At 41.6% G+C, this 19,441-nt stretch overlaps 1 protein-coding gene across 4 annotated transcripts in view; it reads left to right on the top strand.

Annotated features, from left to right (window-relative positions):
• Positions 1 to 19,441, top strand: part of Kmt5b (lysine methyltransferase 5B) — a 49,413-nt gene that overhangs the window by 16,828 nt on the left and 13,144 nt on the right. For 3 of the 4 annotated variants that reach the window (XM_041660900.1, XM_041660899.1, XM_041660901.1), the window contains exons 2-9: positions 941 to 1,176; positions 6,924 to 7,071; positions 10,218 to 10,286; positions 15,664 to 15,829; positions 16,440 to 16,549; positions 18,347 to 18,513; positions 18,758 to 18,777; positions 18,862 to 18,998. In XM_041660900.1, coding sequence (XP_041516834.1) covers positions 1,017 to 1,176; positions 6,924 to 7,071; positions 10,218 to 10,286; positions 15,664 to 15,829; positions 16,440 to 16,549; positions 18,347 to 18,513; positions 18,758 to 18,777; positions 18,862 to 18,998 — 977 coding nt within the window. In that variant the 5' untranslated portion in view covers positions 941 to 1,016. The remainder of the gene's footprint in view (positions 1 to 940; positions 1,177 to 6,923; positions 7,072 to 10,217; positions 10,287 to 15,663; positions 15,830 to 16,439; positions 16,550 to 18,346; positions 18,514 to 18,757; positions 18,778 to 18,861; positions 18,999 to 19,441) is intronic. The other variant, XM_041660902.1, reaches the window with a different exon arrangement.

Here is a 19,441-nt window from a genome sequence, read left to right as displayed (position 1 = left end):
TGAAGAGAAAGATCCAATGTCTGCTTTGGATAAAACCCGGAGAGCTGTACTTGGAAGTGCTGAGTTGCGTTGTTTCTGTTGCAGGCTAGCTGCAGCATTTCACTGTGCACTGACGGGGTTGTGCTAGTATTACAGACTCCCTCCAGTTCTGAGGAACTGCAATTTTACACATTCTCACTTGTGCTCTTTAGTCTGACTTGGACTAAAGTGTCATCCTTAGTGAAGTGACATCACAAGCAGCATTGTCACTCATTCCATTAACAACAGCAAATGTGACCTATCAGACTCCAAATAAATCCCTATCCCCAAATCCAGCTCATTAAAGTTGAGATAGTGACTACTGTGTACACATTGCTTCCCTCAATTTTCTTGCCATTGTGAAGCACAGTAAGGCACATGTTTCCAAATGGGTATGACTGGTACTTGAATACGGGTCATTAAATGCCTTCAAAGAATGGAAAAATAGGAAATTCGTGTCATGAATCTGGAGATGAGAGGACACCTTGGGAAAGCTGGTTCTTTCCTTCCCACCTGTGGGCCTGGGAATCGGGTGTGGTGTTGGTCAGCTTCTCACACAGCGTAATGTGGTAAAGGTTGCAGTAGTCCTTATTTCACCTAATGCCTTTTCCCAAGCTTTCCTAGCCCCGAGAGAGGTTCATTCCCTGTAGTTTACTAACAGTTCCTAGAGTGTTACCATTGTATCAGCAGGTTCTTGAGCTGTGTCCAGGCAATAACGGCTTTCCACTCTTGGTAACTGGAAAGGAAATGTTTATGGAGCTAGAGGCTGGCTGTGAGAAGTTTGGGGCACTGCAGTCTTGAGACGACACGTGGTGGTGGAAGGGAGACAAGAGTGGTCTGTGTGTCTTACGGTCTGTTGACATGGTCTTTCATATATTTACCTCCCCGTTTTGTTTTGTTTCTCATGTTTTGTTTCTGTTAGGAGAGAACATTGAAATTATTCTCTAAGCTATCTGAAGAGAGTGACTAAATGCTCCTGGGTCAGGCTGTCTGTGGGTATGAAGTGGTTGGGAGACTCCAAGAACATGGTGGTGAATGGCAGGAGAAATGGAGGCAAGTTGTCTAATGACCATCAGCAGAATCAATCAAAATTACAGCACTCGGGCAAGGACACCCTGAAGACTGGCAGAAACGCCGTTGAGAGGCGGTCCAACAGATGTATGTACACGCTTCGTCTCTGTTTTCCCTGTGGTGCCACCTTCTTCCTTCAGCTTCCACATGCTCTTGTCACACGCTCCCCTCTGCTCTCACACAGCAGGAGTCTTTTCATTCTCTGAAGTCCATTCTGATTCTTTTTCTTCTTTTCTCTTTTTTGGTGTGTATGTGTGTGTGTGTCTCCCATTATGTTGCCAGAGTTTAACTTAAACTCCTCGGCTCAAGTGATCCTCCTGCTTCAGCCTCCCCAGTAGTTGGGACTACAGACAGAATAGCAGTTTTGATTCTTATCATGTAAAATGTGAAACTTAAGTTTCATGCTTTATGTAATTTCTGTGATGCTTATTTACCCATAACTTATAGAAAGTTTATCTGTTCTGTAGGAGTTTTTAAAATGCTACTACTGAATTTCTTTTTTTTAAATATTTATTTATTATTATGTATACAATATTCTGTCTGTGTGTATGTCTGCAGCCAGAAGAGGGCATCAGGCGTCATTACAGATGGTTGTGAGCCACCATGTGGTTGCTGGGGATTGAACTCAGGACCTTTGGAAGAGCAGGCAATGCTCTTAACCACTGAGCCATCTCTCCAGCCCTACTACTGAATTTCTTATATTTAACTATAAATAAATGTCTTGATGTAAAATCCATAAATATTTCATGGAGCAAGCTGAACCATACAGTCACCTCTTCTACATAAGGAGTGGACGAAGAAGAAATGGCCCTTAGGGCACCCTCACAGTCCCTGCCATCTGTTCAAATTTCATGGACTGCTGAACTACAGGGAAAGCCTATAAAATTGTTGTGACTGTCTATGGTTTTTGGTGGGGATGAGGCTATTTTTTTGAGAGTTGAAGAAATTGTAGGATGGATGGTTCCTGTTTCTTGTCTCCCCTCCACAACAAAATACCCTAGAACAAGCCTATGCCTGAGTGGATAGTTACAGGAATATTATTCAGAAGTGTCTGCCCATGCTCAGGATGACTCTCAATTTCTACTTTTTCTAACATTGGTCAGTCAATATAGAATTCCTCAGTTGTGTTGGCTGGCCTGCTGTAGGTTCAAAACATGGTCTCCTTAGCCTTACTAGTCCATGCTGTTCTTTGGGCTCAGGTGCCTTTACTCTTTCTAGATCTGCTCAGATCACTGTTTCTGTGGAAAATTGGGCATAATTCCTGTTTGAAATTAAGAGTGTGAGGGAGCCCCAAACTAACTAGCTCTTCTCTGCGTGGATACCAACTCCCCCCAAAACTGCTGTCAGCATAGGCTGAAAACTGCTCTCTCCGTGGTATTGTAGTAGTCCAAAAACTAGGCATTTCTGAAACTTTTAAATAAGATTGTTGACTTCTTGTTTTTTAGTAAAAGGTTTTCATTTAAGTTAAATTGTTGAAGATATAGGATGTAGAGAAGACAGCATCATGCTGAATGTTGTTTGTTGGGCAGGTTGAATGATGCAGAGAGCCAGTGACAGAGGAGAAGAAGGAGCAAAGTGTTTGTGTCAAAGAAGATGGTCAACCTGACTTAAAACCAGGGCCCAGAACACATAAACCAAATGCTGACAGCACTTGAGATTTTCATGGACAGTGTAGCAGGAAATCGGGTACTACAGCGATCCACTTTCAGCAGTGGGCCCAACAATAGGCCAAAGGTGAACAGGAAAAGGGTAGATTTAAACAGCCCCGTAAATGAACTAGACCAGTCAGATATCAGAAGAACATTTTGTTCACCAACAGTGTTACTCATTATTCTCAAAGTACACATGAAACATTCTCTAGGGCATATAATATGTCAGGCTATGTAAAAAAACATAAGCAAACTTAAAAAGATTGAAATCATAAAAATTTCTGCCATAGGGCTGGAGAGATGGCTCAGCGGTTAAGAGCATTGCTTGCTCTTCCAAAGGTCCTGAGTTCAATTCCCAGCAACCACATGGTGGCTCACAACCATCTGTAATGGGGTCTGGTGCCCTCTTCTGGCTTGCAGGCATACACAGACAGAATAATGTATACATAATAAATAAATAAATATTTAAAAAAAATTTCTACCATAGAATGAAAATTAGAATCAATACAAATTTTCTACTACACCATCATAAATGACTTGATTCAAAGAAAAAAATCAAAAGGGAAAGCAAGTTGAATAAGGTGACACATAACCTTAATCCCAGCACTCGGGAAGCAGAGGCAGGCAGATCTCTGAGTTCAAAGCCAGCCTGTTCTACAGAGCGAGCTCCAGGACAGGCTCCAAAGCTACACAGAGAAATTCTGTCTCAAAAAACCAAAATAAAAAACCGTTTCAGGGGGCTGGAGAGATGGCTCAGAGGTTAAGAGCACTGACTGCTCTTCTAGAGGTCCTGAGTTCGATTCCCAGCAACCACATGGTGGCTCACAACCATCTGTAATGAGATCTGGTGCCCCCTTCTGGCCTGAGGGCATACGTGGAGGCTGAACACTGTGTACATAATAAATAAATAAATCTTTAAAAAAAAAACAACTTTCAGTTCATCAAAAATGAAGTGCAGGGCTAGAGAGATGGCTCAGCAGTTAAAAGTGTTTACTGTTCTTTCAGAGAACCTAAGTTTAAAGTCTATCACCCTCTTCTGGCCTTGGCAGGCTCCCACATGTATGTGGTGCACATAAACTCAGACAGGCATACATACATGGGTGTGAAGTACAGAACTGGGCATAGTGGCACATGCTTGTAATCTTATCTCCTGGCAGGGTGAGGCAGAAAGATTGCCTAAGTTTGAAGTCAGCCTGTGCTATATAACAATATTCTGTCTCAGAAAACAAGCCAGGCAGTGGTTGTACACACGTTTAACCTCAGCACTTGGGAGGCAGAAGCAAGTGAATCTCTTGAGTTTGAGTCCAGCCTGGTCTACAGAGTGAATTCCAGGACAGTCAGGGCTACAAAGAGAAACCCTGTCTTGGGGGGGGGGGGGAGGAGGAAGAAGAAAACAAACAAAAACAGAGGTTAAGAGCACTGGCTATTTTTCCAGAGGTCCTTAGTTTAATTCCCAGCACTCACATGGTGGCTCACAACCATCTATAATGAGATCTAGGCCCTCTTCTGGCATGCAGGCATACATGCAGGCAGAACACTACACATAATAAATAAATCATTAAAATAAAAAAAAATCTCCTAACTGCTGCAGTAATCAGCACAAGAATGATCCAGCACATCTGTGTTCCTGGAATAGATTTGAGAACCAGAATAGATCTCACAATTTTGATCTGTCTGCAAAGGTAGGAGGGTTTTTATAAAGGCTCATGGTTTCTAGACAAGTGCCTTCCCATTGAACTGCATCCCTAGCCCTGTTTTGTTTCTTTTTTTTTTTTTTTTTTTTTGTAGTGGCCAGGAAAAATACAGTGAAAGAAAATCAAATTTCTGCATCCAGAATGAAGGGAACCTGGCACAATATGTGTGTATGAAAAATTAAAAGTCCCAGGAACAAACACAGGCAACATTTTCCTGACTTCACATTAAGCAAATGTTAAGTAGGATGTTAAAAACACAAGAAACAAGAAAAAATTCAAAGTCACAAACCATGTGTTACAGGTAATCATCAAAAAGTGAAAAGACAAACTTACAAAATATGTTTGTAAAGGGCTATCTCCAGAATATGTGAAGATCTCTTGAACACCAGGGTAAAAGACAAAATCCAATTTTAAAATGGACTAAAGATCTTAGTAGACATATTGCTCCAGAGATACACAAGCAGCCAGTAGATATTTTGTGAGCCCAGCATATTTAGACAGCACTTCACTGTCTCCTGGATGGTTAGAATCAAGAGGAGAGGCAGTAGCTGCTATTGGCAAGGACTGGGAGCCTTGGACTTCCCCACTCTGGTGGAGATGAGAGCCCCACTGGGAAGACTTCGTGGACACACAGTATTTTACACAGAGGTTTGTACCTGCATTATCCATAATAATCGCCAAATGTAAAACAGGTCAGATGTATCTACCAGCTGCAGTGGAGTATTCTTTTACCCATAAGAACAAAAATATTGCCGGGCGGTGGTGGCGCATGCCTTTAATCCCAGCACTCGGGAGGCAGAGGCAGGCGGATCTCTGTGAGTTCGAGACCAGCCTGGTCTACAAGAGCTAGTTCCAGGACAGGCTCCAAAACCACAGAGAAACCCTGTCTCGAAAAAACAAAAAAAAAAAAAAGAACAAAAATATTGATAGCATAACATGATGAAATATGTCAATTGGAAGAAGCTAGTCACAGAGAATCACACATACTATGGTTCCACCATGTGAGGTTCTCGGAACAGACAAATTGAAAGAGACAAAGTAGATTAGTGGTTGCTGCAGTCTGAGCCATTGGGGAGGACAGTGAGGCTTCTTTTGAGTCAAAGGGGGGGGGGGCATGTTGAGAAAACAATTCTGTGACTCTGGTAATCATGGAGCTATTTGTTTCACCTGGTGAATTGTGTTGATCAATTTCAACACAACTTTGAGAAAATGCAGCAGGTGTAGGCCTGAGGCTATATATAGCTCAGTGGTCATTTTGCATGCATGATGCCCTAGGTTTGACCCAGGCAACAATTTAGATTGCTTTTTATTGTTGTGATTTTTATGTGTATGGGTGTTTTGCCTGCATGTGTGTCTGTATATGTACCTGGTACCTTCAGAAGTCAGATCCCATGCCACACAGTGATAATACATGCCTTTAATCCCAGCACTCAGGAGTCAAGGCAGGAGGATCTCTCTGAGTTCGAGACCAGTGTGGTCTACAGAGTGAGTTCGAGGACATCCAGGGGGTGGAGTCAGATCCCATGGGACTGGAGTTGCAGACAGTTGTGAGCTGTTATATGAGTGCTAGGAATTGAACCCAGATCCTCTGGGAGAGTAGCCAGTGCTCTTAATGGCCGAGCCATCTCTCCAGCCTCTTTGATAATTAGATAACTTTTCACATACCTGATTGCAACAGTCATATATCTACCTCTTAGCAAAGACTCTTGTTTATTTTGTGAAAGAATGGATGAAAAGGTTAAACCTCCCACTGTGACTCATTCTTCATGTGCTGGTTTTGAGAACCTAAACTCAGCACTTTGTAAATTGTGTGCTGATTCCAGGAGTGGACTGAACACTACCCATCAGCCCTCCACAGCGCTGATGAAACTTTATGCATGCTTTCTCTGCATTGCTTCTCCACAGTGAAACCCAACCACTTCATGCTATCCATTCAGTTCTCTCATTGAGAATTCTCTCAGACACAAGTTGGATAGAAATTAGCCTCTCATTTTCATTATACTTCTTTCCCTGCTTCTGTGTAATTCTAATCTCAGGCAGGTTTTTTAACCTTTGGCCTTAGTTACTCATAAAGAGAATATTGACCATTCACCTGCCCAAAAGTAAGAAGTCCCATTTAATACCTTCAGACCCTTTGGTTCCTGGGATCCACATTTGTGGCCTTTCCTGTGCATCCTTTTTGCTTCCTTTTCCCCAAGCCCTGTCTGTAATGGCCTTGTGTGCTGTCTACTGTTTCTGAAGAGAAAAATAAAGCCAGCTCTCAATTCCCTGGACCCTGTTCTTAGGAAACCTAATATTGTCAACTGCCCATAATCTCTCAATAGTTGGATTATCTGCATCTGGTTGTTTTGCATAAGAGATACTGACTTCTTAATCACTAACAGTGATTGACGTAACTCCAGCTAACAATGCCAGTTTGGATGCAGTGGGGATTTGTAAGCAGATTGAGAAGTTTTCACCAAGTTATGTTTCTTTCTTTTGTTTTTCACAGGTCATGGTAACTCAGGATTTGAAGGGCAGAGTCGCTATGTGCCGTCCTCTGGAATGTCAGCCAAGGAGCTCTGTGAGAACGACGACTTAGCAACCAGTTTGGTTCTTGATCCCTATTTAGGTTTTCAAACACACAAAATGAATACTAGGTAATTTTAAGTCTTTTTCCTGCATAGAACCAGTAATGATGTCAAACTTAAGAAAACAGCTGCTGGTGGTGGTGCACACCTTTAATCCTAGCACTAGGGAGGCTGAGGCAAGTGGGTCTCAGTGAGTTCAAGGCCAGCCTGGTCTGCATAGTGAGTTCCCAGGACAGCTAGAACTCTGTTACACAGAGAAACCCTGTCTTAAAAAAAAAAAAAAAAAAAAAAAAAAGGAAGAAAGAAAACAAATGATGAATCTTGTATTTAGAATTCTAAATGATAATAGAAGTAAAGTTCTTTGATGTAGAACAGTTTTCTTTGAGCCAAGAGAAGCAAGCAGAACCTGGAAAGACGACCTCCTTTCCTTCATGCGCTGGTGGGTCAGTTCATTACCTGCATTTTCCATAAGTAAGGAGGAACCTGTTTAGAGTCTAAGATGCTCTGTCAGAAGCTACTGCAGCAGTCTTGGAATACCTCATCTGTGATATCGGAGTGTGGGGTCGTGTGTGTGTGGAAGAGAGAGATTCCCTTTCTGAGTGGTGCTAGGCATGCACCACCATGCCCAGCTGTGGTTCTGTGACATCTGAGGTCTTTGACTCTTACTCTAGTTAGATCATCTTAGAAGTTCTTTCTCTTTCTGCTTCTGTGGCAAAGGGTTTTGGATCCAGTGGAATTGGTGCCACTGGGGATTTAGAGATAAGTCACAGACTGGGCCTATTTCTTCTCATCTCCATCACACACAGAGGTTTCTTGTAGCCTGATGTCCATGACCATCCAGGAAGAATTGGAAAACCAGGTCAGTGAGCTCTAATTGTCAGGGGAGATAGGAACAAGAAGGAAGCCTTACATACCCTTTCCCCTTTGAGATTTGTCCCTTCTAGAAGTAAAAATGGGACATAGTTTTTTCTCACTTATCAGCTCTGTTGTATGCCTAGAAAGAATGACAGCACAAAGGTGTCTTTGGAATTCCATGGTTCCTGCCACATGAGTCACTCACTGAACGGAAATGAAACATGCAAAACTGCACCCTTGTGCCAACCTACAACCTCACTTACACTGCTTTGAGTCCAGGTCCTTTTCTACTCAGTGAGCTTGTCTTATTATGCTGGGAAATGATCCTCATAGGATTTCAGTCACCCTCTAGTTGTATCCCTGGCTCTCTTGTGTTTTTTAAATAAGTAGATTATTAAGTTGTCTCATGTTGGTAACTTCTTGTATGTTGAGATGCAAAGGCATATGAAACATTTCAGAAAGTTATTCCATTAAAAGCACAACAAAAGTTTTAGTGGGTTATGGAAGAATGTCTATTCTGAACCCCAGGCTCTGTTCCAGAGGATGAAGGGGTATACCTGCCATTGGCTCCCCACTAGGAAGTGTTGTGATTTCTTTCTGAGCCACTGGTGTTTCTCAGCCCATAGACGGAAACTGGGATTCTGTATTTCTAACAAGCTTCTGATCTGTATTTAGAGTATTTTAGTCTTAACCCGGGTTTCCTGATCTGTATTTAGAGTATTTTAGTCTTAACCCAGGTTTCCTGATACTCACTTAAAACCATGTGGTCACAAAGCAAATAGAGTCTAGAGGGCTAAGGGTGGGACTCACTGGAGCACTCACCTGTCATGAGAAAAGTGAACAGAGAAAAAAAGAATCTCAGAATTGTCACATTTATTAAGGAGGACTCCTGAGTTAACTGTGTTCTGTTCCCATAGAAGCTGGAGCACCTAAGTGTTTCTCAGTGCAGCATTTAAGTCCACTCAGCTGAACCAATGTGGGGGAATGGACAGGGCTTCTCTGTCCCCAACAGCATGGCCCCAAGGCTCTTCAGGGGTCCTGGTACCGTTGACAGCTTCCTCACACAGGAGTTTCAGCAGCTCCTCCTAAGCTTGTTGAGAAATGCAGTTTCTTCTCTCTTTGTCTCTCTTCCTCTGCTTGCTTCTGGTTCTGGGGATGGCCTCAAACCTTCTAAGCAAGACTACCACTGGCCTATAATCTCAGCTCTATTCTCATCTACCATTTACCTCCTCTCTTCATCTTTCAGTGTGCTTTCAGGAATGTGTTTTAAAGAAATAGTAGTTTTATGATTTGAGAATTTACAAAGCCAGCTCTGTTTTGAATGCTTATGCTCTGACTTTTTATTTATTGATTTTTGGTTTTGAGGCAGGGTCTTGCTGTGTAGCCAAGATTGGCCTTCACATTTACAGTTCTTCTGCCTTGGCCTCCTGAGTGCTGTGTTAAAGGCGTGCGATACCATGCTTGGCTCAAGTGCTGATGTTTCAATCTGAGTGTCCCAGCAGAGCTATATCATGAGAGCATAGTAAACATAAAACACAAATTTCTATTTGCTGAGATTTTTTGAGTTGCTTCTTGTCAACTATGAAACTTACATTTTCTTTGTTGCAATAGACAAGGGCAAGAGAGATGGGTTAGTGGTTAAGAGCACTGGCTGCCCTTCCAGAGGACCCAAGCTCAATTCCCAACACCCAAATGACAGCTCACAACTGTCTGCAATTCCAGATCCATGGTACCTGACATCCATGGCAAAACACCAATGCACATAAATTAAAAGGGAATTGGGGTTAGACAGTGGTGGCACATGCCTTTAATCCCAGCAGAGCCAGGCGATCTGAGTTCAAGGCCAGCCTGGTCTACAGAGTGAGTTCATAGACAGCTGGGACTACATAGAGAAACCCTGTCTCAGGTAGGGGTAGGTGGTTAAGAGCAGGTATAGGTAAAAGAATTGATGTTTGTGAAGCAAGAATTATTGTCTGGAATTTTTACTTTGAAACTTTTCCTGATTTTTTTTTGTCAAGTTAAAGTTGCGTAAAGTCTTAGCCTTCCATCATTATAGCTGTGTAATAATTATTCTGCCATGTGTTTTCCTTATGCATATCCTCTCCTGGATGTGCATTTATAAATTATATATCGTTTTAGAATTTGATGCTTAGAATATATATAAATTTTTTTTGTGAATCAGTGGTAAAGGGGAGAAAAGATTTTAACAACCTGGCATTGCTATGTGTGGAATATCCTTGTGGATTCATAAAATTGTAAATATTGGTGTTTTAGAGATTTGTGCTACTGTGAGTGTTTAGAGACAATGAATACAGATTATACAAATGGTCTTTACTGTTGTTTGTTTTGCATTTGTATAGCGCTTTTCCTTCAAGGAGCTCAAGACATATTTCAAAAGCTGACGGGTTTTCTCACAGCAACCCTGCAAGGTAGGTAGCTCATGTTTCAGATGCAAGGCACCAGCCCATGGTTCTGTCCTTAGTAATGTGCCTTAATGCTAAGCCATTGGCCATGTCATTGAAATAGAACGTCTTTTTAATGATTTATTTTTGTTTTATGTGCATTGGTGTTTTACCTGTATGTGTGTCTGCCTGAGGGTGTCGGATCCTCTGGAACTGAAGTTACAGACAGTTAAAGGCTGCCATGTAGGTGCTGGGAATTGAACCCTGGTCCTCTGGAAGAACAGCCAGTGCTCTTAACACTGAGCTGTCTCACCAGCCCCCCAAATAGGACTTTTAAAACATTTAGTAAACCTTCTAAATAGTATAATTTTGCTTGGAGGCAGAGCCAGGATCTCTGTGAGTTTGAGGCCAGCCTGGTCTACATAGCAAGTTCCATGCTAGTCAAGGTTACATGGTAACACCTTGCCTTCCTTGAGAGAGAGAGAATAGAAGGGGAAAGAAAGTCTAGTCATAGCTATTAGTAATTTAAGCAAATTAAAAACAAACAAACATTGGTGGGCACCTTTAATCCCATCACTCAAGAGGCAGGGGCAGGCAGATCTCTGAGTTCAAGGCCAGCCTGGTCTACAGAGTCAGATCAGCCAGGGCTACACAGAGAAACCCTGTCTCAGAAAATCACTAAAACAAAGACTCCTACTCCAGGAAGAGCAACAAAGGGTCTGAAGTACTGGTCCATCTCTCCAATCCCATTAGGGAGAGCTTTTTAGCAATGCAAATTATTATAATTATGAAGGTGTTGAGACATGGGGTCTCACTGTGTAGCCCCTGGCTGATCTGGAACTTATTATGTAGGCAGACGGAACCTAGCCAGCTGGCCAGGGCTGGTGAAGTCACGGATCTTAGTGGAGAACCCACCACTGTCACTTGACTAAAGCAGCACAGTCCCCAACCACATTCTAAATATGTGTCCTTATGCCACAGATAAGGGTCGTCCCTGTCTTTGAAACAGACGGCGTCCATTACAGAAAACCACAGCCAATCAAAATGTAGACTAATGCATCTAAAACACAGCTCCTGCACCTGAGGCTCAAGGGTCACTGTGGAAGAGGGGCGGGAAGACTGTAAGAGCCAGATCAGAAAGTCTGCCGTGAGATTGTATCTTCTAGGAAAGTTAGAGAGGCACTTGATTGGCAGAGGCAGGGGCATCTCTGAGTTTGAGGCCAGCCTGGTCTACACAGTACATCTACATAATGAAGAAAAAAAACTTATAGCAACAACAAAAAAAAACCCCAGCTTATAACAAGAATTCTCTTGCTTCTAAGAAGGTCCTCAGTGACTTTTGCTCTGGCTTTTAATAATTGTTAACAGTTTTGTGTGATTGAATAATTTTTATCTCACACAGTATTGCTATAGCAGGATTTGACTTAAGCTGTTTGGTCAGGTGATGCTAGTATGTATCTGCAGGGCCACTGAATACTATCCTCCACCACCTCCCTTTCCTTGCCATCATTCATTCTTTCTTTTTCCAGACAGGGTTTCTCTGTGTAGCCCTGGCCTTCCTGGAACTCAGATATTTGCCTCCTCTGCTTCTGGAGTGCTGGGATTAAAGGTGTGCACCACCATGCCTGACTGATAAAAAGATTCTTGTTTAGTGGGTAGCAAGGGATAATTTTGTGATTTTGTTTGAGGCAATACAAATCAGAAAATGAGAAACAGAGGTCATCTCAGGAGAGGCAGACCCCAGCAAGAATATTACAAATAGAGTTATTTTGTGTTGATTTTAGCTCCTAGGTAGTTTGACATTGTGAACAATGAAAACTAGGGTGCTTGGAAGATATTTGAGATAGGAATGAACATGTATCAGAAAGCAAAGGACACACAAATCCTTTTAAAATTGCCTACCTCAGGCAAGTGAGATGGCTTGAAAGATAGGTAAGGCAATTGCAAGCCTTATAGCCTAAATTATTCCTATGACTCACATAATGAAAAGAGAAAGTCATCCTCTGACCTCATTACACATATGAACACACACATGAGTACATGCATACACAAACTCATTCGCTCTCATTTTTCTGTATTTTTGGATGAGTTTAGCCTTTTCTGTGATGCTGAGGACCTTACGCATTAGGCATATGTTCTACTCTGGCTCACATCCCCATGCTACATCATATCATTCTAAACAGAGTCACCATTGGTCACTTCTACATTAGACACAGGAGGACAACTATCTCTTCCTGTTGTCGGAAGTTCTGCCACTTCACTTCATGGATGGCTTATTGGAGTTATTCAGTCAGGAATGTTGCTTTTCTGATCACTGAACACAGTGTTATCTGTTTCCCACATTTCTTCATTTGTACTGTTGGAAATATGAAGCCGTGACCAACATTTCTGTTTGGCATATCTGTGCTGTTGTGCTGATGTTGGATGATTTTTTTAGACTGTACTAAATTGAACTGGGCTTTGTGCATTTAAATGGGAGATCTACCACTGCTTATCTGTTGTTCATACACTTATTACCTTGTAATGTAGGGTTGCAGCAAGAATGGTTTAAATCTAATTTTAATCCATTGTGATGGCTACAGATAAGTAGTTTGAAATGATTTGGTGCTTCCCCAATCCTGCATATCTTTAGAATATCTGAATGGTGGCCCTCCACCTCAACTCAGAACTGAAAATTGTTCTGAATTCTTTAGAAGACCCAAATTCATTAGTCTATGAGAATACATATACTGCCCAAATAGCAGTAAAACATTTCCTCTCGTATCTCGGGTGCATGTGAGTTTGAATTCTCAGATAGCTCCAGAACTATTAAAACTGAAGTATATAAACTGCTCAGTGATGGTGCACACCTTTAATCCCAGCACTCAGGAGGCAGAGGCAGGTGAATCACTGAGTTTGAGGTCAGCCTGGTCTATAATGTGAGTTCTAGAATAGCCTGGGCTATACAGACAAGCTCTGTCTCAGAAAAACCAAAGAAAGGGGGCTGGAGAGATTGCTCAGTGGTTAAGAGCATTGCCTGCTCTTCCAAAGGTCCTGAGTTCAATTCCTGGCAACCACATGGTGGCTCACAACCACCTGTAAAGAGGTCTGGTGCCCTCTTCTGGCCTGCAGACATACACACAGACAGAATATTGTATACATAAAAAATAAATAAATATTTTTTTAAAAAAAGAAAAACCAAAGAAAGAAAAACAAATAAGCCTTAATGAAATTTTGTTAATGGATGCTATCTGTGGTAGTGCATACCTATAATCCCAGCACTTGGGAGGTAGAGGCAAGAAAACTTAGCATTCAAAGCCATCCTTCTCTCCATTGGGAGATCAAGAGCACAGCCAGCCAGGGTTACATGAGATCCAGTCTCAAGAGAAAGTTAATGCTTTGTAGTAGCTTATTTTGAAGAACGTTATGACGTGTGCTGAACTTGGAGATCTTATCTCATTGTTTTCAGACTCTAAGGTCAGCACTTGAAGATTGATAAGTGCATAGTTCAAATACTTTTTCTCTTGAGCCACTGATATTTTTTCCATGGGCTTTATTTGAACAGCAGTCTCTAATTCTGTTGGGAGCTTTGTTTATTTATTGTTTTTTAACATAAAACTCTATTTGAGAAAAGTAATCAGATGAAACTGACTTGCAGAGAAATTTTTGTTTTATTGCCTTTTTTTTGCATGTGTTCTCAAGGTGATTTGTTCTCTACTCAGTGATATCATAGTTAAAATGATGAGCAGCAGTGCTCTCCGCTGTTGAAATGATATTTTTTTTAATATTTATTTATTATGTATACAATATTCTGTCTGTGTGTATGTCTGCAGGCCAGAAGAGGGCACCAGACCTCATCACAGATGGTTGTGAGCCACCATGTGGTTGCTGGGAATTGAACTCAGGACCTTTGGAAGAGCAGGCAATGCTCTTAACCACTGAGCCATCTCTCCAGCCCTTGAAATGATATTTTTATACTGTGCTGAGTATTTGACCAACACTTTTTTACATTGAAAAGTTTCTTGAAGGTTCTTCATAATTGCATTATAGAAGAAATTATGTCATAAGTAGTCAATTGACATCCAGTGGAAGCATTCATATGTTGCTTAATTTCCCGACAAACCCCATGATGAAAAGACTTAAAAATGAACTTGGAAAACACTGAAATTAGATTATCGGGTTCTGTTAAATTGTAACGTATGTCTTGATTAATTTCTGTTTATTAATTTATATCCACCAATTATAAAATAAATTTGGAGGAAACAGAAAAAAACATTCTGCCATTAACAGTTTCATCCCCAAGTTATGCTTTTGGAACTTCCCTGTTCTCTGGATGAAGTCCTACACCAGTAGGAGTGATTGGAAAATCAGGGTATATTTAAAGATCCTATTTGGACCATGTTGGGGTTTTCTGCTGTGCACACAGCCATTTTGTTATAGCTTGGTTTTGTTTGTGTCATTGTACCTCTGCACTCATTGCCTTGCACTCCTATGTAAGTCCACCTAAAATTCCTGCCCTCTGGCCTCCACTGGAATTGTTCTATTGTCTTTGACTTTGTGCTGTCCAAAGTAGGTGACTAGTGGAAGTAGGAGACTTGCAGCTTTTGAGTCGTCTCATTTCACAGTTAATTAGCAGCTAAACAAAAATATCAAAATATTGTTTGAAAAGAAAAAAAAGGAAATTAGGCCTTGGAGAGGTAGCTCATTGAATAAAACATGTGGCATATGAGTTGAGGACTGGTGTTCTGATTCCCAGAACCCTCATAAAAAGCCAGGGAGATGTGGCAGCTTGCCTCTAATCCCAATACTTAAGAGGTGGAGTCAGGGCATTCCCTGGGACAAGTGGCTAGCTTCACTAGCTGAATCAGCAATCTCTTAAGTTCAGCCAGAGACCCTGTTTGAATACATAAAATGGAGAGTGATGGAGGAAGGTACCCAGTATCAACCTCTGGTCTTCACATGCACATTTATATGCATCTACACATGCAAACATGCATGTGTACTACATGCATGCAGAAGAAAAGAAAAAAGGAAGATCTTAGGTGATTTTTGTAGTAATTGATGATTTAACCATCAAGATTATTGTTTTTTTCTTTAATCTTTGATGTACTAACCATGCTGACTATAGGATACCAGTTCCTTGAGATCTCTTCAGTTGGATACATAGCTCAAGAATTGTGATGGAGAGCTGGAGGTGATGGCTCAATGGTTGAAAGCACTGCTTACTCTTGCAGAGGACCCAGGTTCAGTTCCTAGCATACTTTACAACTATCTGTACCTTCATTCTAGGGAATCTGACTTCTCTTGTGGATATACATGTGGTGCACATATATACATGCAGGCCAAACACATAATACACATAATTTTAAAATTTTTTAAAAGAATTGTGATAGATAATTAAACTTGCTATCTTGATTTCTTTCAGATTTCGGCCTATTAAGGGAAGGCAAGAAGAGCTAAAGGAAGTAATTGAACGCTTTAAGAAAGATGAACACTTAGAGAAAGCCTTCAAATGTTTGACTTCAGGTGAATGGGCACGGCATTATTTTCTCAACAAAAACAAAATGCAGGAGAAATTATTCAAGGAACATGTAAGTTAAGTGTATTAATGCTGCTAACCTATGTCCAGATGAGTAGAAACTAGTAGTTGAAGCAGGAAGGTTGTCACAAATTTGGGGCCAGCCTGGACTATAGAGTGAATTTGGATCAGCTAGACTACAACGTTGAGGCTCTATCTCAAAACAAATCAAACAAAACAAAACCCATAGGCTTACAAGTAAACTGAAGCCTGACTATTCATGAGCACTGAGAATTTAAGTCTAATAGTGATTGATGGTGGTGGTTTACAGAGCCTCAGGTCGAACCCAGGGCCTTGCACATGCTGGACAAGTGCTCTGCCACTGGACTAGTACCAGCTCCTTGAGTTAGTTTTCATCAAAGCACTGAATGTAAAGAACTGTAGTGCGGAAGGTGACGTGGCTGATAATCCAAGAAAAAAATCTTCATTTAGGAGTGCAGTCCATTCTGAGCTTCTAGAGAGCAGAGCCATGCCATTGGGTGCTCACAGAAGTAAATGTTGAGACTGAAACTAATTTTTTCTTTATTACCCGATAGTTTACGTTGTTGTCAGTGATATGCTTTTATAATTCTGAGAAAGTCTAGCAGAATAGATAATTGTTATCACATTTTTCCCTGCTTTAGGTCTTTATTTACTTGCGGATGTTTGCGACTGACAGTGGATTTGAAATATTGCCTTGTAATAGATACTCTTCAGAACAAAATGGAGCCAAGATAGTTGCAACAAAAGAGTGGTAATTATTAAACTAGTCAAAACTCAGTGTACTTCTGTTTAAAGATTTCTGACATTGTCCTTGAAGTACGTAAGAAGTCATGGTCAGCCAGAGCCAGTGCTTCCTTGAGGGACAGTGCAGTGCTCTGACCTGCTGGTTTAGGGGTGGTGAACTCATAACTCTAGGTGACCTGGTTGCATCTCTAGGCCACAGTGTGTTGAGTCTAAATGACTACTCCGTATTGGACTGCTGAAAGGTGGAGGGTGCAAGGTCAGTTACCTGGCTTCCAGGGTCAGGCTGAAAAGTTGGGGATGAAGTCTTAGCAACTTGAGGTCAGTTTACAGACAGAGACACTTGAAAACGTTAACCTGCTTAAAAACATGCATGCATACCAGATTAAATAGAAATAGTAAAGACCATTTTTAATCCCAGCACTCAGGAGACAAAGGCAAGCATATCTTGTGAGTTCAAGGCCAGTCTGGTCTGCATAACAACGAGTTCCCAGCCAGCCAAGATATACAATGAGACTGCCTCTAAATAAAGTCAAACCTCAGTAAGAGGCTTACAAGCCATAGAGGAGAAAGAAAGAGGAGAGAGAATGTGTAGCTTTCTTTCCTATTAATAATGCCTGTTCCCTTACTATGGTAGTATGTCCCAGGAAAAGAAAGTAGTCCCTGTGACCCTTAATGTCCTGGAGAAACAGGGATTCCCTCTGACCCTTACCTTATGTCCCAGAAGAAACAGGCAGTCCCTCTGACCCTTACCATATATCTTAGGAGAAACAGGCAGTCCCTCTGAAAGGTTTTGGTGGGTTTTTTTTAGGGGGGGGGGGGCTTGTTTTGTTTTTGTTTTTTTTTTAATGGTTTTTCAAGCCAGGATTGTTTTCTCTGTGTAGTCCTGGCTGTCCTGAAACTTGCTCTGTAGACCAGGCAGACCTTGAACTCACAGACATCCATCCATCTACCTCTGCCTCCCAAGTGCTGGAATTACAGGCGTGTACAACCACCATCCAGCTCTGACAGTTCTTTAGAATTTCAATAGCAAAAATTTGAGAGGTCAGGTAACCAAAAATAGAATGTACAAAAGAACATTATTCCCAAGTAAGCCCCTGGGGTGTATTTGAAGGTACTCTGCCTTAGATTGTGATTGAGGTGCTGACCAGCTCTGGTGGCTCATGTGTTGCAGATGGCAGGCTTGAGATCTCATTTTGCAATAAAGTAGCCACTGGCCTCCTAGAGTCCTGGAAATGTAGTCTGTCTCCAGAACTCACATTGTGTTCTCTTTTTCATTCGTAGTTCCCATAGTGACTGCCTGCTAAAATAGTATATGTTATACTATTGGATATGTGGACTTAAAATATGTTGAGAGGAATTTCACCTCTTTTTCCTTGACGTGGCCACTAGGAAACTTAAGCTGGTAATTTGTGCTTGCAGAAAATACTACTAGATGAAGACAAAGTTCTGGGCCCTCATATCCCACCACTGTGGGACCCATTTGCAAATATGTAATACTGTACAGTGAGTAGTTGGGCTTTGCCTCCTGTGAGATGCTGATCCAGGCACTGCAGGGTGTTGAGAGTCACAAAGGCACAGTACCTGGCCTGGAGGAATTTCCATTCTCTCATGGGGATAAGGCAGATAAGAAATGAGGCCATGGGGCTCCAGAGAGGAAGAGAGGGTCCTCAGGTACACTCCGTGTCCGTCAGCAGAGTATGTGGAGCCAGGGCTGATCAGTTTCTGCTATTTAGTGGGAAGGCTTAATTTATTAAAAGAAGCCTTATTATAATTACTAGTAATTTTTATCACATATTTTAAATAGGAAACGAAATGACAAAATAGAATTACTGGTGGGTTGTATTGCCGAACTTTCAGAAATTGAGGAGAACATGCTACTTAGACATGGAGAAAACGACTTCAGTGTCATGTATTCCACAAGGAAAAACTGTGCTCAACTCTGGCTCGGTCCTGCTGCATTTATAAATCATGGTAAGCTGCCTTTTGAGGCGTCTATGCTGTGTGGGCTGGCTGCCCACGGCTAGCGTGGCCTGGCCATACTCAGGGGAGTTTGGAATGGCCGTTGTCTTCAGATTTATTAAATATGCCCAGTGTAACTTGAGACCTAAACTGATGGAAATTGTGAAGTTGTCTGGAAAGCCTTTTCAGATTCTGTAACTTCGTGTTTCAGATCTTATCAGCAGTTAATTGACTTTCTCTTTTGGACATTTTTCAGATTGCAGACCTAACTGTAAGGTAAGCATAAAAGAAAACCAAATACCTCAGAGATTCTATGTCTGCCTTGGGTGTGAGACTCTTAACAGGTTACTTCTATTTCAGTTTGTGTCAACTGGCCGAGATACAGCATGTGTGAAGGCTCTGAGAGATATTGAACCTGGAGAAGAAATTTCTTGTTACTATGGAGATGGGTTTTTTGGAGAAAATAATGAGTTCTGCGAATGCTACACTTGTGAAAGGTAAAGGATCTTGAACTTTTCCCCACTTGAACTTCATGACTGTCATGATGTTATGGTGCTGACCCTGCCCGACCATCCACATCATGTGAGCGTAGAGCTAGCACATGTGCTCTGTAGCACAGCACCCTGCAGTGTGAGAAGCAGAAGCACATGTGATGCAGCTGTTACTAGTGGGTCACCATGCAGAAGTGCTCAGGAGAACAGTAAGTGTGGAAAAAGACAGTGGTGAGTATAGTTAAAGTTTCTATATAAGTTGTACGTACATCATTAGAGAAATTTTGGAAGATAAAATCTGATGATAGACCCTCAAAATAAGATCTGAGTAAGTCAGGCAGTGGTAGTACATGCCCTTAGTCCTAGCACTCAGGAGGCAGAGGCAGGCGGATCTCTGTGAGTTTGAGGGCAGCCTGGTCTACAGAGTGAGTTCAGGATAGTCAAGGCTA

Source organism: Microtus oregoni, unplaced genomic scaffold, assembly GCF_018167655.1.
Source record: "Microtus oregoni isolate MIOR12 unplaced genomic scaffold, Mior012 000012F_ref0000307, whole genome shotgun sequence".
In the NCBI taxonomy this organism is placed as follows: domain Eukaryota; kingdom Metazoa; phylum Chordata; class Mammalia; order Rodentia; family Cricetidae; genus Microtus; species Microtus oregoni.
The sequence above is the reverse complement of the archived record's forward strand: the minus strand, read 5'-3'. Positions and strand labels throughout refer to the sequence as shown.